At 43.0% G+C, this 26,818-nt stretch overlaps 1 protein-coding gene across 1 annotated transcript in view; it reads left to right on the forward strand.

Annotated features, from left to right (window-relative positions):
* The first annotated feature begins 733 nt into the window (after positions 1-733).
* Positions 734-26,818, forward strand: part of NCKAP1L (NCK associated protein 1 like) — a 43,801-nt gene continuing 17,716 nt past the window's right edge. The window contains exons 1-21 of the mRNA XM_079775431.1: positions 734-890; positions 1,948-2,058; positions 2,728-2,820; positions 4,758-4,814; positions 6,460-6,602; positions 7,776-7,866; positions 7,956-8,093; positions 8,923-8,971; positions 9,069-9,225; positions 15,312-15,368; positions 15,603-15,699; positions 16,689-16,798; positions 16,969-17,101; positions 17,491-17,572; positions 17,758-17,816; positions 18,035-18,180; positions 19,112-19,244; positions 19,529-19,648; positions 21,711-21,856; positions 22,162-22,293; positions 25,433-25,651. Of these exons, the coding sequence (XP_079631557.1) occupies positions 789-890; positions 1,948-2,058; positions 2,728-2,820; positions 4,758-4,814; positions 6,460-6,602; positions 7,776-7,866; positions 7,956-8,093; positions 8,923-8,971; positions 9,069-9,225; positions 15,312-15,368; positions 15,603-15,699; positions 16,689-16,798; positions 16,969-17,101; positions 17,491-17,572; positions 17,758-17,816; positions 18,035-18,180; positions 19,112-19,244; positions 19,529-19,648; positions 21,711-21,856; positions 22,162-22,293; positions 25,433-25,651 (2,375 nt within the window). The 5' untranslated portion in view covers positions 734-788. The remainder of the gene's footprint in view (positions 891-1,947; positions 2,059-2,727; positions 2,821-4,757; positions 4,815-6,459; positions 6,603-7,775; positions 7,867-7,955; positions 8,094-8,922; positions 8,972-9,068; positions 9,226-15,311; positions 15,369-15,602; positions 15,700-16,688; positions 16,799-16,968; positions 17,102-17,490; positions 17,573-17,757; positions 17,817-18,034; positions 18,181-19,111; positions 19,245-19,528; positions 19,649-21,710; positions 21,857-22,161; positions 22,294-25,432; positions 25,652-26,818) is intronic.

Raw genomic sequence — 26,818 nt, forward strand, 5'->3', positions numbered from 1 at the left:
TATAATATTTGACATTGGATGGGATAATTTTTCCCCCATTTTTAAAAAAGTTTATTTTTATTGTTTTTTTACAGAGAGGAATGGAGAGGGGGAGAGAGAGAGAGAGTTAGAAACATTGATGAGAGAGAAACATTGATTCAGCTCCCCCCTACACATTCCCCACTGGGGATGTGCCAGCAACCAAGGTACATGCCCTTGACCGGAATCGAACCTGGAACCCTTCAGTCCACAGGCCGACGCTCTATCCACTGAGCCAAACCGATCAGGGCTGGATGGGATAATTAAGAGGAGTTGGGACTTAATTTGGACCATAAAGGATGGATGAGCCTAGGGTTCAGGAGAGAATCACATAGGCATTCTTGATGGGGATATAAAAAAAGGAAATATAAAGGTGCACGGGAGTGGGGTGGTCAATATTTGTTTATCTGATATAGAGCTTTATATAGGACACTAGCGGAGGAGTAAGGCCGAAAAGGTTGATGCCAGACTCTGAAGAGCCTTGAAAGCCTGTCTCTTTCCCCTGCCTCCGCCCATTTCACAGCCTGAGCTGCACAGCTAGAAAGAGGAAGTCTCCCCTGCTGAATGTGCAAGAGGAAGCACAAGAGGGTTCTGAGGGCCTGTGAGCCGCACTGACGGCTTTTACCCATGAGCCAATTGTAGAGGCAACAGGAAGACCAGCACACGAAAAGGGCTGGGTGCCTCCGCCCAGAGGGTGTCACCACCCAAGCTGAAAGTGTCTGGGGAGATCAGGCATTGCTGTCCCATGTTCCGCTCTCTCGGTGGCCACCATGTCTTTGACCTCTGCCTACCAGCATAAATTAGCAGAAAAGCTCACTATCCTGAATGATCGTGGTCAGGGGGTTCTCATTCGTATGTATAACATCAAGAAGGTAAGCATGAGCAACTGGATTAGCACTAATTATTCTAGCGGTAATAGGGCTGGGAACCCTGAGGCCAGCAGGTCCAGTGGTGAGACTTTCTCATCTTTCCCACTGGCTTCACTGGCCTTCAGTCACTTGGATTAGATAGGCGAAGTGGACAGGGAGGCCTTTTTCAGGGCTTCCCCTTTCTAGGTATGATTCTCACCCCAATGGGAGTGTTTGTTTTCTGCTGGGTATGGGGTAGGAGTGGTGTGGTAAATAATTGTGTTATGAGTCACTTGGGTAACAGTCTGGGGTCTAGAATTCTGGGTTGTATTGTTTATTGCTGATCCCTCAGCCTCTGAAGATATCCAAAGTTGGGTCTCAGCAAAAACATCTGAAGAAGTACTTCCCAAAGAGGAAAAACAAAAAAATTTGTTGTGATATTTACATTAAAACGAAAAGAGTAGTTGCTTTCTGAGGTACTTAGAGTCTGAGACAGCTCATGCTGTGGTTGTATATTTGTGTGTTTAGGATAGGAACTGTGGCATCGAGAGAAGCTGGTGGCAAGGGAAGTAAAGAGATAAAGATGGGTGGGAGTGGGGTGTTTCTCGCAGAGAGAATAGTGGACCTGGGGAGGGAACTTATGTGCATTTTTAAAATAAAGCAAATCACCAGGAACATGGTTTCTCTGTCCCCACGTCTCCTTTAATAGCTCTTTGGGATGATTTACTTATATAGTGGACATAATTGTGACACTGAGTCTCCCGCAAAGTCTAACTCCTGAGCAGCTGCTTTTCTCACTACTTCCGGCTTCAGCTGAAGGGTGGGGAGAGCTTCCTCTTTGTGCTGGGGCCAAGCAGACATTAAACTTTACACAGCAAGACAAGATGCCAGGTTATTTAGCTCTTCTGATAGTTGGCTTAATGTCCTTGAACTTGTTCCTGACCTACTCATGCTTTTATAATGAATCCCCAGATTCCCTTTCCCTAAGAAGAGATTTTTGTGAGAATGAATGATGAAGGAAGAGGTATGTTTATGGGGGGCAGGAGAAAGAGTTGAGTTACAGTGTGGTTTTTCTGTGCAGACTTGTTCAGACCCCAAATCCAAGCCACCTTTCTTACTGGAAAAGTCCATGGAATCATCTCTCAAGTACATCAACAAGAAATTTCCCAACATAGATGTCCGAAACAGCACGGTGAGAATGCGATCCTTCTTCTCTCCTTTCTCTGAAATAACTCTATGCTTGGATGGCAGGAGATAGCATAATCTTCTCTTAGTTTTCCTAGGCTCAATCACAGGGCTTCAGGTTATTGTAGTTTTGAGAATTCTGAGAAAGATAGAATGTTCCCAGGGTAAGTTGGAACAAAGCATTGCCCTTTTCTCCATCGTAAAATTCATGAGAACACATTTTTTTTGTAGAGGAAGACAGCTCTACTAACTCAGCAGGGTGCATATATTTTATTGTTGTTCCTGTTTCCCACTCAGTATTTCCTTGCAAATTATCTTAGAATTATGCATCTGGTGGGATATCCCTTATGAATGTTAGCACTAGATTCCTTATCATCTCACCTGTAGCATCTTCTCATTCTGCTTCTTTTGACTTTGATAAACCTCTAGGACCTTGCATTTTCCTCTCACTTAGCACTCTATATTTAGTCAGAATCACATGCAACTATCCTACCTCCTAGGTAGGAAACCTCCTCTGTTTAAAGACCCTCAGAGAGTTGGAAATTTCCCAAGTTCCTTTGTCAGTGTATTTCAAGTCTCTTCAAGAATGTTTTAGGTATAACCCCTATTCTTCTTGGGTTACTTTGAACACTTGTCTTCTTACTTTAAAAAACAATTTGTTTTGTATTTCTCTCAGCAACATTTAGGACCAGTACATCGGGAAAAAACTGAGATAATTAGATTCCTCACCAACTACTACCAGTCATTTGTGGATGTCATGGAATTTCGGGTGAGCTCCCTTTAACTCAGGTTCCAGGGTGGGCATTGTCTTTCTGAGGCTATTCCTTCTTTAATAAATGTTCATTTATGTTGCTTAATACGACTTCTTTAAAAAATAAGATGTACTAATATGGAAGGGTATCTAAGTTGTTAAATGAGCATGAGTTACAGAATAGTGTATGATACAATTATATTTTTATTTTAAAAGATACTAAGCTTATACACTACACATAGTGCTAGTATATACATAGGAAAGATTTGGAATATTATACATTATAACTAAAAAAAACTAATTTATTAAACTTTACATTTTGTATTATTTGAGTTAAAAATTTTAAAGTATTATTCCCCAATATTTTATTACAAATATACCTCTCCTGGATTTCCTAATTGTTAGTATTTTGCCATGTTTGCTTATCTTAATTTTTTTTCCTGAATCATTGAGTTAATTGCAGACATCATGACATTTCCCTCCTAAATACTTTAGCATACAGCTGCTAAGGATGAGATATTTTCTTACATAACCCAAATACAATGATCATACTCAGGAAGTGTAAAATTTCTACAATATTATTAGTTAATATATAGCCCATATTCACATTCCTCTAGTTGTTTAGGGATCATACATTGATTTTAGTTGTCATGTCTCTTTAGTTTATTTTCTTTTAATCCTCTCTGGAAATGTTTTTCATTGATTCGAGAGAGAGAGAGAGAGAGAGAGAGAGAGAGAGAGAGAGAGAGAGAGAGAGAAAGAGGAGGGGAGGGGGGAGAGAGAATGAGAGAGTGTAAGAGAGAAACATTGATGTGAGAAACATAAATAGGTTGCCTCTCACATGTGCCCCAACTGGGGATCGAACCTGCAACCTAGGTATGTGACCTGACTGGAAATTGAGCCCACGACCCTTCAGTGCATGGAATGGTGCATAGGTTGATGCTCTAAAAAACTGAGCCACCCATTCAGGGCATGTCTCTTCAGTTTTTAATCTAGAATAAAGATTAGTTCCCAAATATTTTTTTGGTCTTTCTTGACAATGACCTTTTTGAAGAGTCCAGACTATAATAGGTCCCAAATATTTTTTTGGTCTTTCTTGACACTGACCTTTTTGAAGAGTCCAGACTAGTTATTTTTGAGAATACCCCTCAATTTGGATTTATCTGATTGTTAACAGTGTTTCGTAGCAATACTACACGAATGATATTTTATTTGAACTTTAAACCATGAGCATGTATTATTTTTGTCAATGTAAACAAACTAAACATTATTTAGTACAATATTTTTGAAAGGCAAATTGATAATGTGTTTCAAATGCTTAAAATACACATTTTAAAAATATTTTTATTGATTTCAGAGAGCAAGAGAGGGAGAGAGTTAGAAACATCAATGATGAGAGAAAATCATCGATCAGCTGCCTCTTGCATGCCCCACACTGGGGATTGATCCCACAACCTGGGACAATACTATAGTATTTCTTCAGATAGTACCATAACATGGGACTCTGCCTCATGACCTGTGTCTACCCTAGGGAGATAATTCAGGCCATTGATCAGATCACATAATAAAGAGGGAAGTGGGGACATGAAAAACTAAGATCTGAAGGAGGGTCAGGTCAGAGGTTATTAATCTTGGAATTAAGAGTAGTGATTAAGAAGGAGGAAAACATTGGTAGAGGTAGTGGAAAGCATGCTGGAAGCACTGGGATGATAAGATCAGGAAGAGTATATGTGACTTGTGCTTGTGGAAATATGGCATTTGGCAGGGTAAAGCCCTATAGGGGCCCACTGACAACTTACTGGGAAGGAACTCCCTCTATTCAGCAATGCCTCTCTTATGTTACTCAGTGGTTTCCTAAGACTTATAAGGGAGAGAACCCTTCTCTTCAAATTCTGGTAGTAGAAGTCATATTCTCTTTATTCTTTACTCATTCTCATCTTCAATTCTACCCTCAGGATCATGTATATGAACTTCTCAACACCATGGATGCCTGCCAGTGCCATTTTGATATTGTAAGATTCTGTGCAATTCTCATTTATCCACAGAAAATGTCTCATTTGGGACTGTGTGAAGTGGGAGGGAGTAGAGGAATAGCGATTCCTCCAGGACTATATAATATATAATATATAATCCTATTTAATAAAGAGGGAATATGCTAATTGACCCTCACACCCTCACAAAGATGGTGGTGCCCACAGCCAATAAGAAGGGAATATGCTAATTGACTGCCCCACCCTCAAAGATGGCAGTGCCCACAGCCACAAGATGGCGGTGCCCAGTCCTCTCAGCCCCGCCGGGGCGACAGGTGGGCGACAGGCGGGCGGCATGGCCAGGCCCGCCCCCAGGCAGGTTTGGCTGCTCCATGCACCTTCCTCCGGAGTCCCCCAGTCCCCTCAGCCCCCCAGCCGCCCAGGGCTGGCCTGAGGTGCAGGCAAGCCTCGAATGGTGGCTGCCCAGCCGCCCAGGGCTGCCCAAGGCTCAGGTAACCAGGGCCAGCCAAGGCTTATGCTGCTGGCAATGGCAGCAGCAAAGGTGTGATGGGGGTGTTGCCTTCCTCTGATCACCGGGTTGCCTCCCGCCCCTGAGGGCTCCCGGACTGTGAGGCGGGCAGGCTGGGCTGAGGGACCCCCCCACTCCAGTGCATGAATTTTCATGCACCGGGCCTCTAATATATAATAATGTATATACAAAAGTGGGCAAAAATAGGTTTATAGTTGTGAGTATGTGAAACACAGAGTTTATTCTTTTTTTAAGAAAATATATTTTATTGATTTTTTACAGAGAGGAAGGGAGAGGGAGAGAGAGTCAAAAACATCAATGAGAGAGAAACATCAATCCGCTGCCTCCTGCACACCCCCCACCAGGGATGTGCCTGCAACCAAGGTACATGCCCTTGACTGGAACCGAGCCTGGGACCATTGAGTCCACAGGCCGACACTCTATCCACTGAGCCAAACCGACTAGGGCAAGTTTATTCTTTTTTAAATATATATTTTTATTGATTTCAGAGAGGAAGGGAGTGGGAGAGAGAGATAGAAACATCAATGGTGAGAGAGAAACATCGACCGGCTGCCTCCTGCATGCCCCACACTGGGGATGGAGCCTGCATGTTCCCCGACTGGGAATTGAACCATGACCTCCTCATTCATAGGTTGACACTTAACCACTGAGCCACACAGGCTGGGCCAGAGTTTATTCTTGTATTATTATTTATTATTGTATTATTTATTTGTATTACAACTATACACCTACTTTTGTCCACCCCTATATATAGTATACTATGTAATGAATGAATAGCTATTCATTCCAGGACTATAGTTCTTTCCTAAAAAGTGCTGAAGTTAAAATGTGTTTACATGTGAAGCAGATTAGCAATGTGATTTATTTAATATAGAAATTACACACACAGTGTAATTTAGAGGTTGGAGGAAGTCCTTATTCCACTTCCTCCAACCTCTAAATTTACCTTATTTCCTGGCCTTCTTGTATCCTGATCTCACTTTTGGCCCCTGACTTATTCCAATTTTCTCTTGAATTTTTAGTCCTGTGAATTCCTCCTTCTAAATAGATCCTTTGAGAGTTTATTTGGCACTGTCTGGAATAGTTGGGGTAGTAGGGATAAATTGGCCTTGCTCTTCCTATGTGTCTTTCTTATAGACTCTCAACTTTGACTTCACTCGAAGTTATCTGGACTTGATTGTGACTTACACCTCAGTTATTTTGCTTCTGTCACGGATTGAGGATCGACGGTTACTAATTGGTGTGTACAACTGTGCCCATGAGATGCTGCACGGGCATAGGTGAGCTAAGGAGATATAGATGGTGAAGAATCTCATACATGGTGCTATGAGGTAGGGGGTGGACACAAAGGAAATGATGCCATGCTTCCTCATATGAGAACTTGTAATCTACGTGATGACCCAGGTAAAATCAGGCAACTTAGAATACTTATAAGTGCACATACCAACAAGTGCACTTTTACATGTAGTTAATTCTTAAAAATCTGGTAGTGGGTTAACCAGTTTTCATTGTTTCTGATTGTTAAAATTTTTTTTAAAAAAAGAATTCTTTTTTATATATATTTTCATTGATTTCAGAAAGGAAGAGAGAGGGAGAGAGATAGAAATATCAATAATGAGAAAGAATCATTGATTGGCTGCCTCCTGCACGCCCTACACTGGGGATTGAGCCTGCAACCTGAGCATGTGCCCTGACCAGGAATTGAACCATGACCTCCTGGATTCATAAGTCAATTGGTCAACCACTTAGCCACGAAGGCCAGGCTCTGATCAATTTTTAATCCTGGGCTGGCTTCCCTTCTGCTCTTCAGGCTATTGTAAAAGTCAAAGAAAATTTTTTTTGTAGTATTGATTGGAATAATATTAGCAAGGTAAAGCCATTAGAAGTAAGCACTGTATGATATTACATTTGAAGCAAAATAGAAATGGATTTTGGAATATCTGTAATTCTGTGCTCCTCCGTTAGTACAAATAAAAGTACTTAAAGGCTGAAAAATGAAGACCAGAGGGATCAGAGTAGCCTGTGGCACATTGTTCTATGCATGGTGTGTGTTTCCATGTGTCTACATGAATACCTAGGCATATGCTGAATGTGTCTGTATCCTTTTGGGTTGTTACAAATTTAGGTCCAGATATATTACTTGATTTACAACTAATTGACATAAATTTATAGAGTATTTATCATGTCTCCAACCCTATTTTGGGTGCTTATATGGAAGACATTTTCATGGACCTGCTCAAAAATATGTAGTTATACCTAATCATAGCTTAATATAGCTGAGCCTGGAGTGGATTTTCCATATATGTAATTCAAAGTTTTTAGTATGTATTTCTTTGGAGGTGGTGGAGAATGCCAGCCAGCCTATGCATGTGTCTTTATCCTATAGCAAACATGAGAGTTTATGTCATGGTTAAGGGAGGCCTGAAACTCCTCATTCCTTGGTTTTCTTTCAGTGATCCCAGCTTCCCCCGTCTAAGTCAGATGGTCTTGGAGTATGATCACCCTCTGAAGAAGCTGACAGAGGAGTTTGGGCCTCACACAAAGGCAAGTTCCCGAGAGAGTAGAGAATTCCTCAGGCAGAAGTATATTTTCCCCATTGTTGACATTAAGGATTCATTTGTTTTTCCCCACAGGCTGTGAGTGGTGCCCTCCTCTCTTTGCACTTCCTCTTCGTTAGAAGGAACCAGGGAGCTGAGCAGTGGCGCAGTGCCCAGCTTCTAAGTCTCATCAGCAGCCCCCCTACCATGATTAACCCTGCTACTTCAGACACAGTAAGTTCTCCTTTCCTCTTGTCAGTGGAGGCGTTCTCTCTGCCAAGGCCATCTCTGTAGAGGGTGTTTCTTTCAGGAAATATCAGCCCTGAGAGTACTTTAGCCCTCTTCTAGGACATCCTCAAAGTTGATCACCTCTTGTAGCTTAAAAAAAAATCGTGATTGGGTTGGATCATTTGTTTGGAACAGGATTAGTGTGCGCCTGCCCATAGAAGGAACTTAGTAAATATTCACAGAATGAATGATTGAATAGATGGGTGAAACTGAGTCATTAGGCACCTATTCAACCCAGTAGGAACTTGAGCATAGGCATAAATTATTTAACAAATGTTTTTATTCGACTACTGTGGACCTAATGTCCTTGCTTCAAAGAACTTATTGTCTAGTAGGAAAGATATGACAAGTAGTCATAAAAATACAACTTATTGCACAAGATGAATGAGAAGTACCAAATGAATGATTTATACTTTACATGGTAAAAGAATCCAAAGGAGGGAGAAATCATGAGAAGATTTTGAGTCTTGCTCTCCTGTTATTAAAAATATTTGAACTGTTAAACTTTTTGTTTGTCCTGACTTCTATCCCAAGCTCCTTTTCTTTTTCTCAACTATATTTTCCCCGCTTACTTCACTCCCATGATTAACCCTGCTAATTCAGACACAGTAAGTTCTTGCCAGGTTTCCTAGCTATTGGTTTATCAGAGTGCTGTAATCCAATCTGGTGAAATAAAAGTTGGTTTTGGTACTCACATTTTAGCTTAACTGCATTAGTCCTTAGGGGAAGACCAAGTTAAATAACTGCTTGACTACCTCTGCTTCTCTTCCCGCAGATGGCCTGTGAATACCTGTCTGTGGAAGTGATGGAGCGCTGGATTATCAGTAAATTTTGTGGGATTAGGTGGGAGGAGACATAGCAGCATGTTACATGGATAGCACGCTCTGAAATCTTCCTCTGCACTGTTTTACCCACCTGCAGTTGGGTTTCTTCTTTGTCATGGGTGCCTCAACTCCAATAGCCAGTGCCAGCAGCTGTGGAAGCTGTGTCTCCAGGGCTCCCTGTACATCACCCTCATCCGGGACGAAGTGCTACAGGTGCACAAGGTCACCGAGGACCTGTTTAGCAGTTTTAAAGGGTGAGACATGAGAACCAAACTCTTCTTTTGGGACTTTTAGCCCCTGCTCACATGCTTTTCAGTCTCTACGAGTGTCCTGAGTATGGGTGGTAAGGATTAATTCTAATTATTGAAAAAATACTTATTGAATACCTACTATTTACTAGTCACTTCAGTGGATTTTAGGGATACATTAATTACTAAGATAGCATAGAGGTTAAGAAGATGGACCCTGGAAATAGGCTGCCTGGGTTTGAATTTTAGCTCTACAACTTACTGGCTTTGTGATCTTGGGCAAGTTACTTAACTTCTCCTTGCCATACCTCAATGTCCTCATCTATAAAATGGGAATAATAATAGTACTTCCTTGTGACCTACCTCATAGGGTTGTTATGAGGAATGAAATAATTGGTACTTATAAAGCACATAGAAAATTGCCTGGTACATTTTAAGTGCTATATATGTGCTTATTAAATAAAAAAAGACAGAATCTCTGCTCTTAAGGAGATTACAAATTGGTGAAAAATAGACAAATTGTTATGATATAGTAAGGGATTATGATGTACGAACACAAAGTACAGTAGAAGCATTTAGAAGGACACCTAAACTGGCTTTGGAGGATCCAGAAAAACCTGGAGACAGATAGACCTGAAGAGTTAAACAGGTGAAGTGGTGTGTGTGTGTGTGTGTGTGTGTGTGTGTGTGTGTAAAGGCAGGGAGTTGCTCCAGGCAGAGAAAGATATTCTAGGCAGGGAAACTATCAAGATTTTGAGGCAAGAGGGAGCATGTCAAGTTCTAAGAAATACAAGTAGTTCAGTGCATGAGCAGCTGGATTACAAAGGTATGGATGTCAAGAGACTGATTTAGCCCTGGCCGGGTGGCTCGGTTGGTTGGAGCATCATCCCATACACCAAAAGGTTGCAGGTTCGATTCCTGGTCAGGGCACATACCTAGTTTATGGTTTGATTCCCAGTTGGGGTGCCTATGGGGGGCAACTGATTGATATTTCTCTCTCATATCGATGTTTCTCTCTCCCTTCTGCTCTCTCTCTCTCACAAAATCAATGAAAACATATCCTCAGGTGAGGATTGAGAGAGAGAGAGAGAGAGAGAGAGAGAGAGAGAGAGAGGGAGAGAAAGGTGATTATTTCTGGCTTTGTATGTCCTGTCACAGATTTTGAACCTGTCCTAAAAAGGATAGGGAGTCATTGAATGATTTCAAACTTTCACAGGGGAGTGACATGACCATATTTGTATTTTAGAAGAAATCACTCTGGCTGCAGGGAAGAAAACTAGAGGGCAAAAGTAGAAGCAGAGATTAATTAAGTAAATTAGTAGAATTTGAGGACGAAGTCAGGATTTCTGGTATAGATACTTGATATTCCTTAAGATAAAGAATATGTGAATAAAAGCAAGTTTGTGGGGGAAAGATTGTGAATTCAGTTTTGAGCAGGTTGAATTTGAAGCATCTATAGGACACTGAACATAGATGCGTGTTAGACCATTTACTTTGTGGCTCTGGAATTTAGGAGTGAGATCTGGATTCAGATAAAGATTGGTAAAATGGTGTTCAAAGCCATAGGAGTAGGTGAGATTACTCAAGGAGAACATGTAGAGTGAGAAGGGATTTGGACAGAACTCTGGGGATATTGATATTTAAGGGCCAGTGGAGGCAGAGAAATCAGTGTGATGTTGAGAAGAAGAGGGAAAGCAGAAGTCAAGAGAAGACATTACAAGACAGAAGGACTGGTTATCTATGTTAGATGATGTTGAGAAGTCAAATAAAGTGAGGACTGAAAAATGTTTATTGGATTTGGCTATATATAAAGATGGTCTTAGCATTCTTCTTATGGACAAATTCAGTTGAATGGTGAGGTTCAAAACTGGGTTACAGCAGGTATAGGAGCAAATGAGAGATAAGGAATTTAATAAGTAACTTCCAAGAAGTTTCACTGTGAAGGGAGAGCTATAATGAGGAGGAGGTGTGGGATTAGGGGAGGGGTAAAATACCTTCATTATACATTATAGTTGCAAAATGAACATCCAGAAATGTAAAGATTACAAAATAGAAGTTGGCTACAATTTCATCTCCCCAAATAGTTTGGTGTATGTCCTCCAGATGCTTGTGTTTATATCTAAACTAGAGGTCCAGTGCACGAAATTCATGCATGGGTAGGGTCCCTAGGCCTGGTGGGTGATCAGGGCCGATTGGGGCTTTCCAGCTGCCAGCCGGGGCCTTCCTTCATTCTTCACTGCCCCCCTGGTGGTCAGCACATGTCATAGCAAGCAATCGAACTCCGGGTCTCCCAGTCGAACTCCCAAGGGGACAATTTGCATATTAGGCTTTTATATCCTATATAATAAGAGAAGAATATGCTAATTATCCGTTATGCCTTGAGGCTTAACGACCAACTGCCTAACGACCAGATCATGGATCTGCAGGAGGGTGGGGCAGCGAACTACAAGGGCGCAGCAAAAAGCTATAGGAGGGGGCAGGGCAGCAAGCTATGGGGGGGGGGATGGGTGAGAGGGCGGGGGCAGTGGGCGGAGAGCTACAGTAGGGCGGCAGAGAGCTACTGGGGCATGGATTTGTGCATAGGGCTACTAGTATATAGATAAACATGTAAAGGTGTGTATGTACTTTCAACCTATGTAAGAAATTTTAAAAAGCAATGGATCCACACTCCACATTATGCTCTACAGTTTGCTTTTCCCCCCACTTAGTGTATTTTGGATATCTTGGCATATCAATCTATAGAGACTTATCTTATTACTAGAGGCCCAGTGCATGATTAAATCATGCACGTGTAGGGTCCCCTAGGCCTAACCTGCCATCCAGGCCATATCCACTGCCCCACAAAGCCTAGCACGCTCCGCGGACACTGCTAGCAGCCTGCTCCCCGCTTTTGATGGCAGGGGGTCCGCTGGTGCCAGAGCGGACACACAGCTCCCCGCTTTCGATCACGGGGGAGCTGGGTGCCTGTCCTCTGGTGCACCAGGCCTTTCAGAAGCCTCCTGCGTGGCGGAGGCTTCTGAAAAGCCTGGTGCGGGAGCGGACAGGCACCCAGCTCCCCTACTTTCGCTTTTGATTGCGGGGGAGCTGGGTGCCTGTCCGCTGGTGCACCAGGCCTTTCAGAAGCCTCCTGCGTGGCGGAGGCTTCTGAAAAGCCTGGTGCGGGAGCGGACAGGCACCCAGCTCCCCTGCTTTCGCTTTTGATCACGGGGGAGCTGGGTGCCTGTCCTCTGGTGCACCAGAGGACAGGCACCCAGCTCCCCCTCTTTTGATGGTCTGCCGCGGGACGTGGGCTTGCTGCCCCAGAGGCCCCTTCTGTGCCGCAACACAGCCATGGCGCAGACGCTGAGCTCGCGCCGCCGCTGGTGACGTGAGCTCAGCGTCTCGCCGGCCCAATAGGCCACCCCGGCCACCCCGAGTCCCGCCCCTCCGCGCCTCCTGGCCAATCGTGGGCATAGCAAAGGTACGGTCAATTTGCATATTTGTCTATTATTAGGTAGGATTTTTAATAGTCAAATAGTATTCCATTTTGTTGTTGTAACAATTTATTTACCCAACCCCCTATTGATGGACATTTGAAATGTTTCAACTCTTAAAAATATTTATAGACAAGGCTGTAATGAACATTCTTAGATGTATATCCTTGTGAACATTTCTATAGGGTAAATTCTCAGAAGTGAAATAACTGAGGTAAAGTTATATTTCAAATTTTAATAGCTTAATAAATTGCCATATAAACAGATATGTTATCTATAATCTATCTGAATACTGATTCTTCATACTCTCAACAATTGAGTATTACCATAAAAGAAATAATTGCCAGAATTAAAAGAGTAAATCTAAGATTAATAATATGAAGTTATAGGAAGTGAATTTGGATCTATGTCTGTATATATAGATCTAGCTATATCTATATACCTAGATAAATCTATATATATAGAAAACTTTCTAATGAATACCAATCTGAGGATTAGAAAGGATGTTTGACGAATGTTCAGTTCCCCATCACTAAGAACAAGAACTAACACATAAGGTTTATAGTTTAGGGAGCCTTTGGCATAAATGATATAATTTGATCTCCACAATACTTATAAACAGGTATAAGTATTAATGTCCTTTAAAATAAATGATAAAATGAAAACAGTCTAAATGTCATTCAGTTAAGAGGTGGAATTAGGAAGTAATTCTAGATTTTTCCACTCTTAATCCTGTCTCTCTCTCTTTTTTTTCTTTAATATATATATATTTTTATTGATTTCAGAGAGGAAGGGAGAGGGATAGAGAGATAGAAACATCAATGATGAGAGAGAATCATTGATCAGCTGCCTCCTGCACGCCCCCTATTGGGGATCGAGCCTACAACCCAGGCATATGCCCTTGGCCGGAATCGAACCTGGGACCCTTCAGTCCGCAGGCCGATGCTCTATCCACTGTGCCAAACCGGCTAGGGCTAATCCTGTCTCTTTACATCATACTATGTAGAGGGTAAAATAATTATTTGCTAGTGGAGTTGAATCCTGATTTAATTAAGATACTTTCCAGCTCTAAATTCTTTGTGTGCTAAATTCAATAAGGGTGTGGTTTGGAGAAGGGAAATGAAAGGTTATGAAGTTCGACTAATGTGGTGGCAACAGTGATAGAGGACAAGAAAAGACAGATATGAGGAACATAGAGAGCAAAGAGCCTAATGTAATGTAGGATTTTGGAGCACAGGTCACTCATAGAAAAAAAGAGATGTTGTGAGGAAAGTAAAATATTACATACAGACTGAGGACGGTGAAAAGACCATTTAATTTGGTGATTCCAGAGTTCACCCTGACCTTAGAGCAATTTGTTTAGTGTCAAAGGTTTGTGGGGTTCAAGGGTGAAAGGTAAAGAAGTAAAAAGAGCATAGATGTCCCTTTGGATGAGTTTGGTGGTATGGGAGAATAGCCAAAGTTTAGTAGATTGTCATGGTCAAGCGAGGGTTTTTTTAGAATAAGGGAGGCTTTGAACTTATTTGTTGGGGTAAGAGAATAAGCCAGTGGAGAGATTTAAGTGACAAAGGGATAACTGATAAAGTTAAATTCTAAGAGGTGAGGGTTGGGGTAGGAATGGGATCCAAGGTAGAGCTAGAGTAACTGTTTTACTTGAGAGCAGGGTCTGTGTCATATTTATGTACTGCTGTTTTTATCTCCCTCAAACCTGGAAGAGTACTTTGTCTTGAAAGTGTCAAGGCAGGAGCATAGGACAAGGAGTCTACTCCCAGCTCTGTCATTAAAACCTTATTTGATCTTGGGCAAGTCATTCCCCCTGCCCCCAGGTATTATTTTATTCATCTGCAAAATAATGAAGGGAAATGAATGGTCTGTAAGCCCTATAAATCTCTTATTAATTAACTAGAGGCCTGGTGCACAAAATTTGTGCATGAGTGGGCTCCCTAGGCCTGGCCGGCAATCAGGGCTGGGCTGGAGAGGAGGCGATGGTTGCCAGGTTGGGTGCGGAAGGAACAGACACTGATGCCACCATTGTCGGCGCCCCACCACCGCACAGTTCCCTGCCTCTCCCCTCCTCCTTCCCTTGCCACCACGCCACCACCGTGACGGGCGGGTGGCGGGCCGATCGGGGCCTGCTGGCAGGGGGAAGAGACAGAGCACAGGAGGTTGGCTGCTGGCCCCAAGGAGGGAGCCAGCCCTTGGCCCTCCTGGGAAAGGGGCCATGTCCGCTGCCACCCACTCCCAATTCCCTGTCCCAGCCCAGGGGCCGGCCCCAATCAGACCATCGGGGCCTGCCAGCCAGGGAGAGAAACCACGGGAGGTTGGCTGGCCGGGGGAGGTTGGCTGTGGGAGTGCACTGATCACCAGGGGGAAGCTCCTGTGTTAAGTGTTAGCCCCCTGGTGGTCAGTGAGCGTCATAGCGACCAGTCGTTCCGGTCGCTTAGGCTTTATATATATAGATGGGCCAGGGTTAAAATAGGGTTTGGAAAGATTCTGACAGTAAGGGCTGCCCATGCACCCCAGGCTGTAGTTTGGCATCTCTGGGGAGGACTGGAAAGGTGGGACAAGGCCTCTGACCAGTGGTATGGTCAACCCTTCTGTGCTTGTGTCAATCCTCAGGTATGGCAAGCGAGTGGCAGACATAAAGGAAAGCAAGGAACATGTAATTGTGAACAGGTAAAGGTGGCTGGTGGATTCTTCAAGAGGGGATGGAATAGGAATCTCTTCTAGTCTTTGTTCTTACCCCCAGTTTCTGAACAGTCTTATTGCCTCAACCCAAGAACTTGCTGCTACTCTCAGATTCTTGTGTTTTCTTACAAAGTCTAACTGTAACATTGAGCCTTCCTCTGCCTTTGGAGAGTTTTTAAGGGTGGGAGAGGCCATGTTCTCATGTCCACTTTTGTTTCCCAGTGGCCAGTTTCACTGTCAACGACGCCAATTTCTGCGGATGGCAGTGAAGGAGCTAGAGACTGTGTTAATTGATGAACCAGGACTACTGGGTCCCAAGGTAAGAGAAAGAAATGTTGGGAGGGAAATGATGATAAAGTCGCTATGTGGGAAGTGACTTTGCATTCAGGAATTTTTGCATTTCTAAGTCTTCTGATATCTATTTATATTTGTATATGCTAATTCCATCGAATCTTCTTGAAGTACCCCAGACTTCTTGTATCTCTTTTTTGAGCACTATCATAGTACATCATTTATTTTAGTATTTGTGTACTTATCCTCTATTTGAGTATGAACTAATTGAAGATAGAGCTTGCTTTTCAAAAATCACATAATGTCTAATAAATTTTCTAAAATTTAATTTGATAGGGAGGAAAGAGGATTGACTGTGAGCTAATGTCAGTATATGTACACTAGAGACTGGTGCATGAAATTCATGCATGGAAGGGGTGTCCCTCAGCCTGGCCTGCATGCTCTTGCAATCCGGGACCCCTTTGGGGGATGTCCAACTGCTGGTTTAGGCCCGGAATCAGGCCTAAACCGGCAGTTGGACATCCCTCTCACAATCTGGGACCGGTGGATCCTAACTGCTTGCCTGCCTGACTTCCTGATCCACCCTAACCACTCTGCCTGCCTGCCTGCCTGATCGCCCCTAACTACTTGCCTACCTGCCTGATTGCCCCTAATCACTTGCCTGCCTGCCTGCCTGATTGCCCCTAACCACTCTGCCTGCCTGCCTGATTGCCTCTAACCACCCCTGCCTCGGCCCCTGCCGCAGCAGCTTTGTCTGGAACGACGTCTGGAATGATGTCCAGAATGACTTCCGGAAGGTCGTTCGGCTGTTTGTCTAATTAGGCTATTACACTTTTATTATATATGTACATGTCTGATTCTGTGCCACATAGTTTTTTGTGGGTCTCTGTGTTTATTGGGCACTATTGTTGATGTGGCTACACAATTGTATCCTTATACATATTATGATAGTTTTCTCCATGCTTTGAAATCCATTTTTAAAGTTGGAAATTCTCATAGTCCCTGTCCTCTCCTTAGGCCCTTTATATTTTCATGGCCCTGTCCTTCATTCGTGATGAGGTCACTTGGCTGGTTCGCCACACGGAAAATGTCACCAAGACAAAGACACCTGAGGACTACACTGACTCGTTAGTACTTGACATGGTTAAAAATCTTGACCTTAAATGGACTGGGAAAAGGGACAGGGAGGCATCAAATGACCTTAGGAGACTTCTGTTTCTGCCCTGTTATCACTGTCTTTTCTCAGTTCATATTTCTAGTCTCATACATCTCTCTGTTCTCATCATTGACTTTGTAGGAGCATTGCAGAACTGCTTTTCTTGTTGGAGGAGATTAGGGCACTGGTCCGAAGACACAGCAAAGTGCTACAGCAATACCACCTCCAGTATCTGGCCAGATTTGATGCTCTTGTGCTCAGTGACATCATTCAAGTATGTTTAACTGATTATACTTTGGAAATTTCAGGGTGATCCCTAGTCATTTCCCCTGGGGAACACCCTGGCTAAATCTCAAAAATCGAGATTTCCCCCTCTACATTTGTTAAAAGAAAAAAGAAAGACTAATAATCTCAGCAGTCTTCCCTCTCCCCCTACTGCCCCTAAGGTGAAGCTACACAGAAATAGGAGAGAAAAATAAAGAGAAATTAGGTGTTAGCATGGCAGGGAACCCAGGAGGTTTCTGCCATCTTTTGCTTGGTTCTTTCTGTTTGTGGTACTTAATAATTCTTTCTACCTTCATACACTGACTGAACCCTGTGGTCCTCATTTCTATCCTCGTAAAACCTCTGTGCATTTGATGGTAACTCCAACTTCTCTCTTAGAACCTGTCGGTGTGTCCTGAGGAGGAGTCCATTATCATGTCCTCATTCGTCAGTACTCTCTCTTCTCTGAATCTCAAACAAGGTAACTGAAGGGAAGTGGAGGAGGCAGGATATATGTGAGGGTGAACATCTTTCCCCCCCCCTCTAGAAATACTGATCTCTTGAGCCAGGGAATGGGACAAGATGACTTCAAAGAGCATTCAATATAGTTGGATGTAGAGTGCTGCTTTATTATTTCATTTTGAGCTTCTTTTATTTTTCTTGCAGTTGATAATGGAGAAAAATTTGAATTCTCTGGATTGAGACTGGACTGGTTTCGCCTACAGGTAAATCTGTTCCTGTTAACGATCCCCCATTCTCAGGTTCTCCCTCCCCCATAATCCCTTCTCTTTTTATCTTCTAAGATCTGCTATATGGAGTGATTCAACATTGAAAACTGTTAATTGGACAGGAAAAACCACAGCCAAACTGTAGCTCCAAGGCTGTTTTTTCCCCCTTTCTTTTATCTTGTTTATCTCCACCCCTTTCCCAACTCCCACCATAGGCATACACCAGTGTGGCTAAGGCTCCCCTGCACTTGCATGAGAACCCTGATTTAGCCAAGGTGATGAACCTTATTGTTTTTCACTCCCGAATGCTGGATTCAGTAGAGAAAATGCTGGTGGAAACATCTGACTTGTCTACTTTCTGGTATGTCCTGATTCAGAGCTCTTTGTTAGTTCACCTGATCTCTTGTATGGCTTCTATAATTGCCCTAGACAGATGGGAAAGTCTTGTTTTCTTTGAGATTTCTTTAAATGCAGATGCTCAAACTCCTCAGCTTGCTCATTCCAGCTTCTACTAAGTAATAGGAATGTAAAGCTAATTCCCTTTTGTTCTGGCTTTCTTTAGGAAAACCATTTGGACTTTACACAGCCTTCCTTTTTCTTTTATTCTTAGGTTATTGTGATTTAGTAGAGACATGCAAAACTTGGGCGTTTAGTGGGGAGAACTGAAAATAAAAGGGCTGGAGAATAAGGCATTTGGAGAATAAACACTAGTTTGTATTTCTTAGTATCATTTATTAAGTGACCACCCTTGTACATAATTTTACCCATTGAGCTGATCAAACAATACAGTATGTTGTCTCTTCTCTCTGCATTGAATATAGATGGAGAGATATAACACCCATGTGTGAAAGGGACATCATAATATTTGCAAATGTAAGAAAGTGTAAAAAGTGTGTATGGTATTCAGAGAATGTAGGTTGAGGAAAGATCAGTCTCATGGAATTAATGAGAGTTAAGTTTTTTGGAGCCTGAGTGTCCAATTTGGGAGTAATGTGAATCAGTAATACTGAAAGACTTCTAAATTAGGGGCAATGGCCCAAATTATGCAGAGGTTCTGAGCGAGAAATAGCAAATTTTGTACAAAGAAAGGGAAGAAAATTAGCACTAAACTGCTCTTGAGTCCAGTATAAGAGTCTGAAAGGGTTGTTTCTTGAGTTCCTGTCTACCTTAAGGGTAGGAAAATTAAAAAGGGAGTGATGAATATCAACAGATATTTGTTGAAAGAATGAATACTGTCTCCACTTCAAAGTGACCTAAACCTTGATTTAAGTCACCTTCCTTTTTTTCTGCAGCTTTCATCTCCGTACCTTTGAAAAGATGTTTGCTATGACCCTGGAGGAACCTACCATGTTGCGTTATGCCATTGCCTTCCCCCTAATTTGTGCTCATTTTGTTCACTGCACTCATGAGATGTGCCCAGAGGAGGTGGGTACCCTGAACTCCAAACCCTGTCATCTCTCCAATCACATCTCATTCTTATTCCCTCAAAACACAATTCCAGGGGTTGATTTTGGTCCCAAGAAGGGCACAAACATAGGCATGTGATATGAGTGTCTCAGCTTTATGTAGACTACGTTCTCTCTTGGGTTTCAGATTCCTTTTCTGTAGAAGGAGTAGGTAGCTCTGGCCAGAGGAGCAGAGCAGTATTATGAGGAAGAAGTGACTCTCCTGGTGATGATATTTTTTTCTGGGGTTCCTCTTTCCCCAAGTACCCCCACCTGAAGAACCATGGCCTTCATCACTGCAACTCCTTCCTGGAAGAGTTGGCCAAGCAGACCAGTAACTGTGTCCTGGAGATCTGTGCTGAGCAGCGAAACTTGAGTGAGCAGGTAGGTTCAGTCCTCTCTCTGTAGGAATTTCCCCTTTGCCATCCCTCTGTGCCTTTCCCTCTACCTACCTTTTTCTTCTCATCAATTCTCAAGTTCTCTAGACCCTTTCTCTCAAGTAGAGCTAGAGCTTCAGTGGACTTGAGTTTATGGTAGGAATATTTTCTTAGTGTAGTCCCTTAAGTCTTTACTCCTGCAGGATTAGATAGAGGTATCTAAAAATACTTATTTGAACAGCTGCACTTCAACAAAATCTGTGCTGTCATTTGTAGAGTTCTGAGAGATGACTTAACGTTCTAATTTACTTCCCTTCTCCCTGCCTTGTGTACATACACTACTTGGACAGTGGGCCCTAGATCACCTGTTTTGTCTCACCGTTCTATCTATGTGCACTCTAATCTGTGGCCGTCTGAACATTTTTAAGCACCTCCTCTGTGTTTATCCTCAGGGCTGCTTTCTTGTTTTTGTCTGCTTGTTTTTCTCTCCCCTCCCCTTCCTTCACTGACTCATAGCACCTGGTCATGATTAGCTCAACCTAAATTTCAGAAAACTTGAGAATGAGGAACTTGTTTTACTGTTGTCCCTGGAGTCTTTTAGGTTGCCCAGACTACCCACCCTTCCTGGGTTTGAGTCAGGCTTTGAAGCAACTTTGGCAGAAGGGGAGCCAGGTGTGTGTGTGTGTGTGTGTGTGTGTGTGTGTGTGTGTGTATGTGTGTGCGTGTGTGTGTGTGTATACATATGCACAGTTATATTATTACATAACCTTCATATTTTCTTATTTGTAAAATGGGGATAAAATAGTTTCTTCATAAAGGTATCATAAAGATTAAATGAAATAAAGTATGTTACATATTTGGTATATAACTCTCAATAGATGTTAGCTGTTAGAGAGAGAAAGGCAGAAAGATAAAAGGACAGACAATCATGGAGGAACCTTTTTATAATTTGGTACTTATTGGGTACTTTTTGTGATGGGGTCCTGGAAGGAAGGTATATAGTACCTGCCCTAGGGGAATGTCCCAGTTTAAGGAAAAAAGAGGGAAAACACATGTTTAAAAGACATTTAAGTAATTAATGCAAGGAAGATATGTAAGCAAGTACATTTATGTATACATTCATCACTCAATTTGAATATTTACTGCATGCAAGGGACAGAGTTTTGCTCAGTGCTGAATCAGGATGACTAAAACATGTGAGCAGTGGTTTTCACACACCCCAGAACTTTTGCAATCAAATGAATATTGGTCCTTCCAAAGTTACAAATTTGAATGAGTAATTAGTGATATTGCCATTACTAACGGAATTACATTTTTTTTTGGCATTACTTTTGGAATGTATCACAGAAACTTTCACATGATTTTAAGGTTGACACATCTTTGTCTATCAAGGTGGACTTGGATTTTTTTGGAACAATAAGGTCTATCTTAGATTTTCTGTATGGATAACTGGGGTGTCTATCTGAAGAAAAGAGATCCAGAATTGATGTTTAAACTAGCTAACAATAAATATGATATCTTATTTAAAAAAAAACACACAAAAGAAAAGAAGTAGGAAGAGAGAGCTGGCCACATTGTGAGCTCTGAGTTTCCGGTGGGCTGTGGTAGTGTGGGTTACTGTCTCCACTGGACGGTATGTGAAGGAATGCAGCAGGTGAAATGGTTGTTCCATAACAGCAAAAAGCCAACTATCTTCTAGGTTGGAAGACCCTAGAAAGTGCAGTTGAGTGGAGCTCTTAGATTGTATTATTTTTACTTGAATTTTTCCAATAGGAAAGACTCTCTTTCAAAATGTGGGTAGGGGATTGATGATCTGACCCCTGAAAGACATGGCCAGGTTAAGACTTTGAGCTGAAACATGGGGAGATATTTAATAAAAACGAAAAAAGGTGAGCACTTTGTAAATAGGCCCCCATTAGAAAAAGAAATGCTGGGAGGAAAGAGAGAGAAAGGCAGAAAGATAAAAGGACAGATGATCATGGAGAAACTTTTTTATAATTTTTAGATGGGCTACTTGGCAGGTTTAGGAACTAATCTCATTTCTTTATTCACTGGTGTTTTTTCTAAAGCTTCTGCCTAAGCACTCTGCTACTACCATCAGCAAGGCCAAGAACAAGAAAACCATGAAGCAGAGGCAGACTCCCAGAAAAGGAGAGCCTGAGCGGGAAAAGCCAGGAGCTGAGAGTCACCGGAAGAACCGCAGCATTGTCACCAAGTGAGGATCTGGGCCCTAGAGGACCATATGGGCACTGCATCAAAGAAGGGAGAGCTGGGAAGAGGGAAGGTGATACAGCAAAAGAATGCAGGCATGGTGGTGAGGAATGACATATGGAAAAGCACTGAAATGTGAATTTTCTAGTTTGCCTTTGTAGCTGGTATCAATGTGTACTGTTCTAGGCTGAGTGTTCCTAGAAGATGAAAGGGGTCTGAAGGTCATGGCCCGACAGATCCTTTCCAGATAAAAGCAGGCAGAGCCAGACCCATAATCAAGGCTCATTATACTTTCTCAATTTTACGCAGCATGGACAAGCTACATGTAAACTTGACAGAACTGGCACTGACAATGAATCATGTACACAGCTTCTCTGTATTTGAACACACTATATTCCCTTCTGAGTATCTCAGCAGCCATCTGGAGGCCAGACTCAACAGGTATCACTCTTTCCTTGTCTTCTAAGTTTGTATAGTATGGTCATTTTCAAAGTTGGGTTCCATTAGATTCATCTTGGTGGTCATGCTACACCTGGAAATTTTGATGCCGTCAATCTGGCATAAGTTCCCAAGAATCTATATTAAAAGGGAATAAACAAAAAAGAACCCCAAACTTCTACAGGTGGGTTTTATGAACAGCCAGAGTTGATCACCACTGGTTTAGTAGAATGAGCAGAACCTTTGCAGTCAGCAGAACTGTGTTGAGATCCTGGTTATTAGCTAAGACAGTCGAGTAGGTTATTCAACTTGTTTGGGCCTTAGTTTCCTACCCTGTGAAGTAAGGATAATGATATTTATTTTATAGACAGATAATTGAGAATTACCTGTAATTGAGAATTAGTAGAGATTATAATGAGTGCAAAGTTCCTGACATACATATGTATAACAGGCCTCCATAAAATTGATTCTTTCCCCTCCACTTTGCCCCTCATTCCTTTGCCCCCAAAGTAGGGGAACATTCCTTATATTGGAATTGGGCACTATAGTCAGCAATTAGGGGAATGAGGAGAAGAGTTATTGTGAACCATCTCCTAATATTCTATGTTTTCTTTGGGAATATGTAGTATATTTAGTCATTCATTCAACAAATTTTTATTGAACAAGCAGTGTTCAAGAAGCTGTTAATACAGCAGTATCTATACTAATAAAAGGGTAATATGCTAATTAGATCAGACATCTTCTGGATATCCTTCCGGACATCCTTCTGGAAAAAGCCACAGTGGGCCAAGGCAGAGGCGGTTAGGGGTGACCAGGCCAGCAGGGGAGGGCAGTTAGGGGCAACCAGGCCGGTAGGGGAAGGCAGTTGGGGGTGACCAGACTGGTGGAGGAGGGCAGTTAGGGGCAACCAGGCAGGCAGATAAGTGAGTGGTTAGGAGCCAGCGGTCCCAGATTATGAGAGGGATGTCCGACATCCCCTGAGGGGTCCCGGAATGAAGAGGGTGCAGGCTGGGCTGAGGGAGCCCCCACCCATGCACAAATTTCATGCACCGGGCCTCTAGTACAGAACATAAAATTTTCTGCTCCCAAAAACTTGCCTTTGAGTGGGGGAGCTTGCCTGGTATGTTCAGGGGACATGGAGGAGATCAGTGTGGCCAGCTCATGGAATAGAATGAGCTCCCTAGCTGCTAGGGGGAGATGGATAGGACGTGAGGTTAGAGAAGCTGGAGGAGCGGCATACTGTGCAGATGCTTCTGTGTCAATGTAAGGACTTTGGCTTTTATTCTGAGTGAGATGGGGAGCTATGGCAGGGTTTGAGCAGAGCAACACAAGATTTCACTCAATATTTCAATAGGATCACTGTGGCTGCACTAAGAGAGCAAGGACAGAAGGAGAACGAATAGTTAGGAATCTGTGTTTCTATTGTAGGGGATGCAAATTTATTTTTCAATTAGATTTTGCTTGTGTGACAGCAAATTTAGTGTTTGTTTGTTTTTTTTCTATATACTAGCTATATGGAAAGAAGTATCTCAGGTGCATAAACAACACCAAGAAGATGATAAGTCAATAGTTGTCCATGTATAAACCTGGAAAAGCTGGCAGTGGTTTCTAGGCCTTGGAGCAGCATGGTGTGATAGTCTAGTTTTTCTTGAATATCTCAAATACTTTCTTTACTGACATCACTGTTCCTAAAGCGCCAACATTGGCCTGGAGGTTTGGCATCAATGAAAATTCTAAAATAGATTAGGTTTGCCTCCAGTCTGTCCCTTCTGTATTTTCCCCCCTCAAATGGTTTCTCTGGGGAGCAGGCCCTCCTGTTCCCTTTTTCTTCCCTACCATAAATATTTTCCCAAAACAAAAACAAAAAGCTCCCCAAATATCTGTGGCTTTTGGAAGAATCTGACTAACTCATTCATGTTGAGGTGCAAATGACTGACAAAGGCTTCAGCAAAGTGCTATATTTCTCCTTTCCTTACCTTTTAACAAAATTGAATTCTCAGGTTCTAGGGGAAGGTATTTTGGAAGGAAATGGTGGTGCAATGGGAAGGGGTGTTCCTGTGTGCCCCTAAAATAATACAGTAAGTCCTCATTTAACATAGTTGGTAGGTTCTGTGACTTCAAGTGAAACAACATATAAGAACCAATCTATGTATATAAAAGCCAAGCGACTGGAACAACTGGTCGTTATGACGTGCACAGGGGCGGCCAACTGGCCCAATAGGGGCCCTGATCGGCCCCCCAACTGCCCGCGGCCCCTCCCCCCAGCCAGCCTGGCCCCTGATCAGCCCCCCCACCCCAATAGGGGTTGAGGCTGGCAGGCCAACCTCCTGCAGCCCCTCCCCCTGGCTGGCCCTGCCCCTGATCGACCCCCCCACCCCCATCGGGAGCAGGGCCAGCTGGCTTGCGTGCTCCCCTCCCTTGCCAGCCAGCCCGATCGGCCTACATTGGGGCGGGCTGGCCCCCACCCGTGCACAAATTTGTGACTGGGCCTCTAGTTTTACCATATAAACAAGAGTTAAGTTCCTATGGCATCTCATCAATTTTTCAATGAAAAGATCAATGCTAAAACAAAAATATATTCTTCAAGGACCTGCAGCACAGTGTGAACAGTTATCCTACCTTCTCTAGGGTTGGCTATAGCTGCATGCCAGCCAAGTGTGCTCCTCATCCAGCTCTGGCATCCTATGTGACCACAAGGAATAGCACTGCACTCCCAAGGATTGCTAGGTGTGGTTTTCCATTTCTGACAGTGATTGGGCCTGAGAATGCAGGTGGTATGAGCCCTCAGGTAAGAGTTAGGTGATATTTGGGAGCCCAGGTCTCTTGCCACCTGACCTAATTTCTCCAGAGAAGGCAGAAGAGCATAGTTAGGAATCAAATGTTATTGGATTCAAGTCCCAGCTCTGCCATTTACCAGCTGTGTGGTCTTCACAGATAGTAAGTGACTTACTATCTCTGTGTCTTAGTTTATTCCTCTGTAAAATGGGGATAATAATTGTGTCTACGTTATTGGGTTGTTGTGAGGTTTAAATGAGATAATGTATGTAGTGAAATCATAGCACAGCACCTGGACCACAGTGTAAATGTGATAACTGTTACTATGTTTATCATTTTGATTGTAATTATGATTTTTGTCACCTAGAGCCATTGTGTCTTTGGCTGGCTACAATGCCACGACCCAGGAGATTGCAAGGCCTTCTGAGCTATTGGCAGGAGTCAAAGCATACATCAGTTTCATACAGTCACTGGCCCAGATTTTGGGTGCAGATGTTTCCAGAGTCATCCGCAATGCCCTCCTACAGCAGACACAGCCCCTGGACTCATGTGGGGAGCAGACTATCACCACTCTCTACACAAACTGGTCAGTGTTGCTCACCCTCTCTCTGCCTTACCTCTTTGTTACACTTTTTCCTTACAGCAGGACCCGATCCAAGTATTTTAGCTCCTAGGGTCACAAACCCTTAAATGAAAGCTTGTTTCTGTTTGAGGACTGAAGCTGAGGCAGCCCAGATTCCCTTCTGTCCACCATGAGGTTTCTCTCTAATCTTCCAGGTAACATCCACCGACCTACTCTGTAACAGTTGGACCTTTTCCTCTTAATTTCCAGTTTCTGACCTTCCTTTTCTGGACTCTGTTTTAATTTTAAATGATCTTTCGTCCTCTTTCTGAAGTTCTCTTGTTCCTCTTTTCACCCAGCTTCTTCCTATGAAAACCATTCTAACATTATCTCTCTGGGACACTAGCTTTTCAATCCCAGACATGACCATTTCCCTAGTTCTTAATAGGAAGGGGGTCTCCTCCCCCAAACCAGAGGTAGGAGCAAAATGTCCTTTGAGATGTAAGGTTGGAAAGAAGCTGGATTTCTACCTCCCCAAGCCACTGGGTGGTGCTCTTAATCCAATATCAGCTCAGCAATAAGGCTGTAAAGAACCCTTTGAGTAGGGGGAAAGACAGATTAGGTTTGCAAATACAAATGCCAACAGGGAGCCAGGAGGGAAGGGACCTGGGTGTTGTGGATTAGGTGGGAACTTTGGGTAGTTGGGAAAGGCATACCTCCTAAAGGGGGCAGTGGCCACTTCGCTGCCCCACTAAATCCTTATTTTTAATGTAACATCATCAGTTTCAAACTTTTGAACAACTAGTTTAAATTTTAAAAACAGATCACATTTAGCGAGTGAGTTTGGTCCACCGTGGTTAGCTTGAGACATAAACCCAGAGCTAGTGCCTGGGTGAGTGGCATGGGTTGTCCAGGCACCTCCTCTGCTGACAATGGCTGGAGGCCTTCTCAGCTTACCCTGAGGTCAGGAGGGTATATTTGGAGACTGGATGACTAATGTTCCTGGGGCTTCTCTCTGTCCAGGAGGTTTGACTTGAGATCTACTTCCAAGATCCTAGGTTTTCAGTCCAACATTCTCACTGGAGAGATTGAGGCTAAGTATATTTCAGAGGAGCCCAATTAGCAGGAACTTTTTTCTTGTCATCTTGGGCTTGCCTTACCTGATGAAGGAAGGCCAAGGGTGAGGGGAGT

Source organism: Cnephaeus nilssonii, assembly GCF_951640355.1.
Source record: "Cnephaeus nilssonii genome assembly, chromosome: 6".
Classification (NCBI taxonomy): domain Eukaryota; kingdom Metazoa; phylum Chordata; class Mammalia; order Chiroptera; family Vespertilionidae; genus Cnephaeus; species Cnephaeus nilssonii.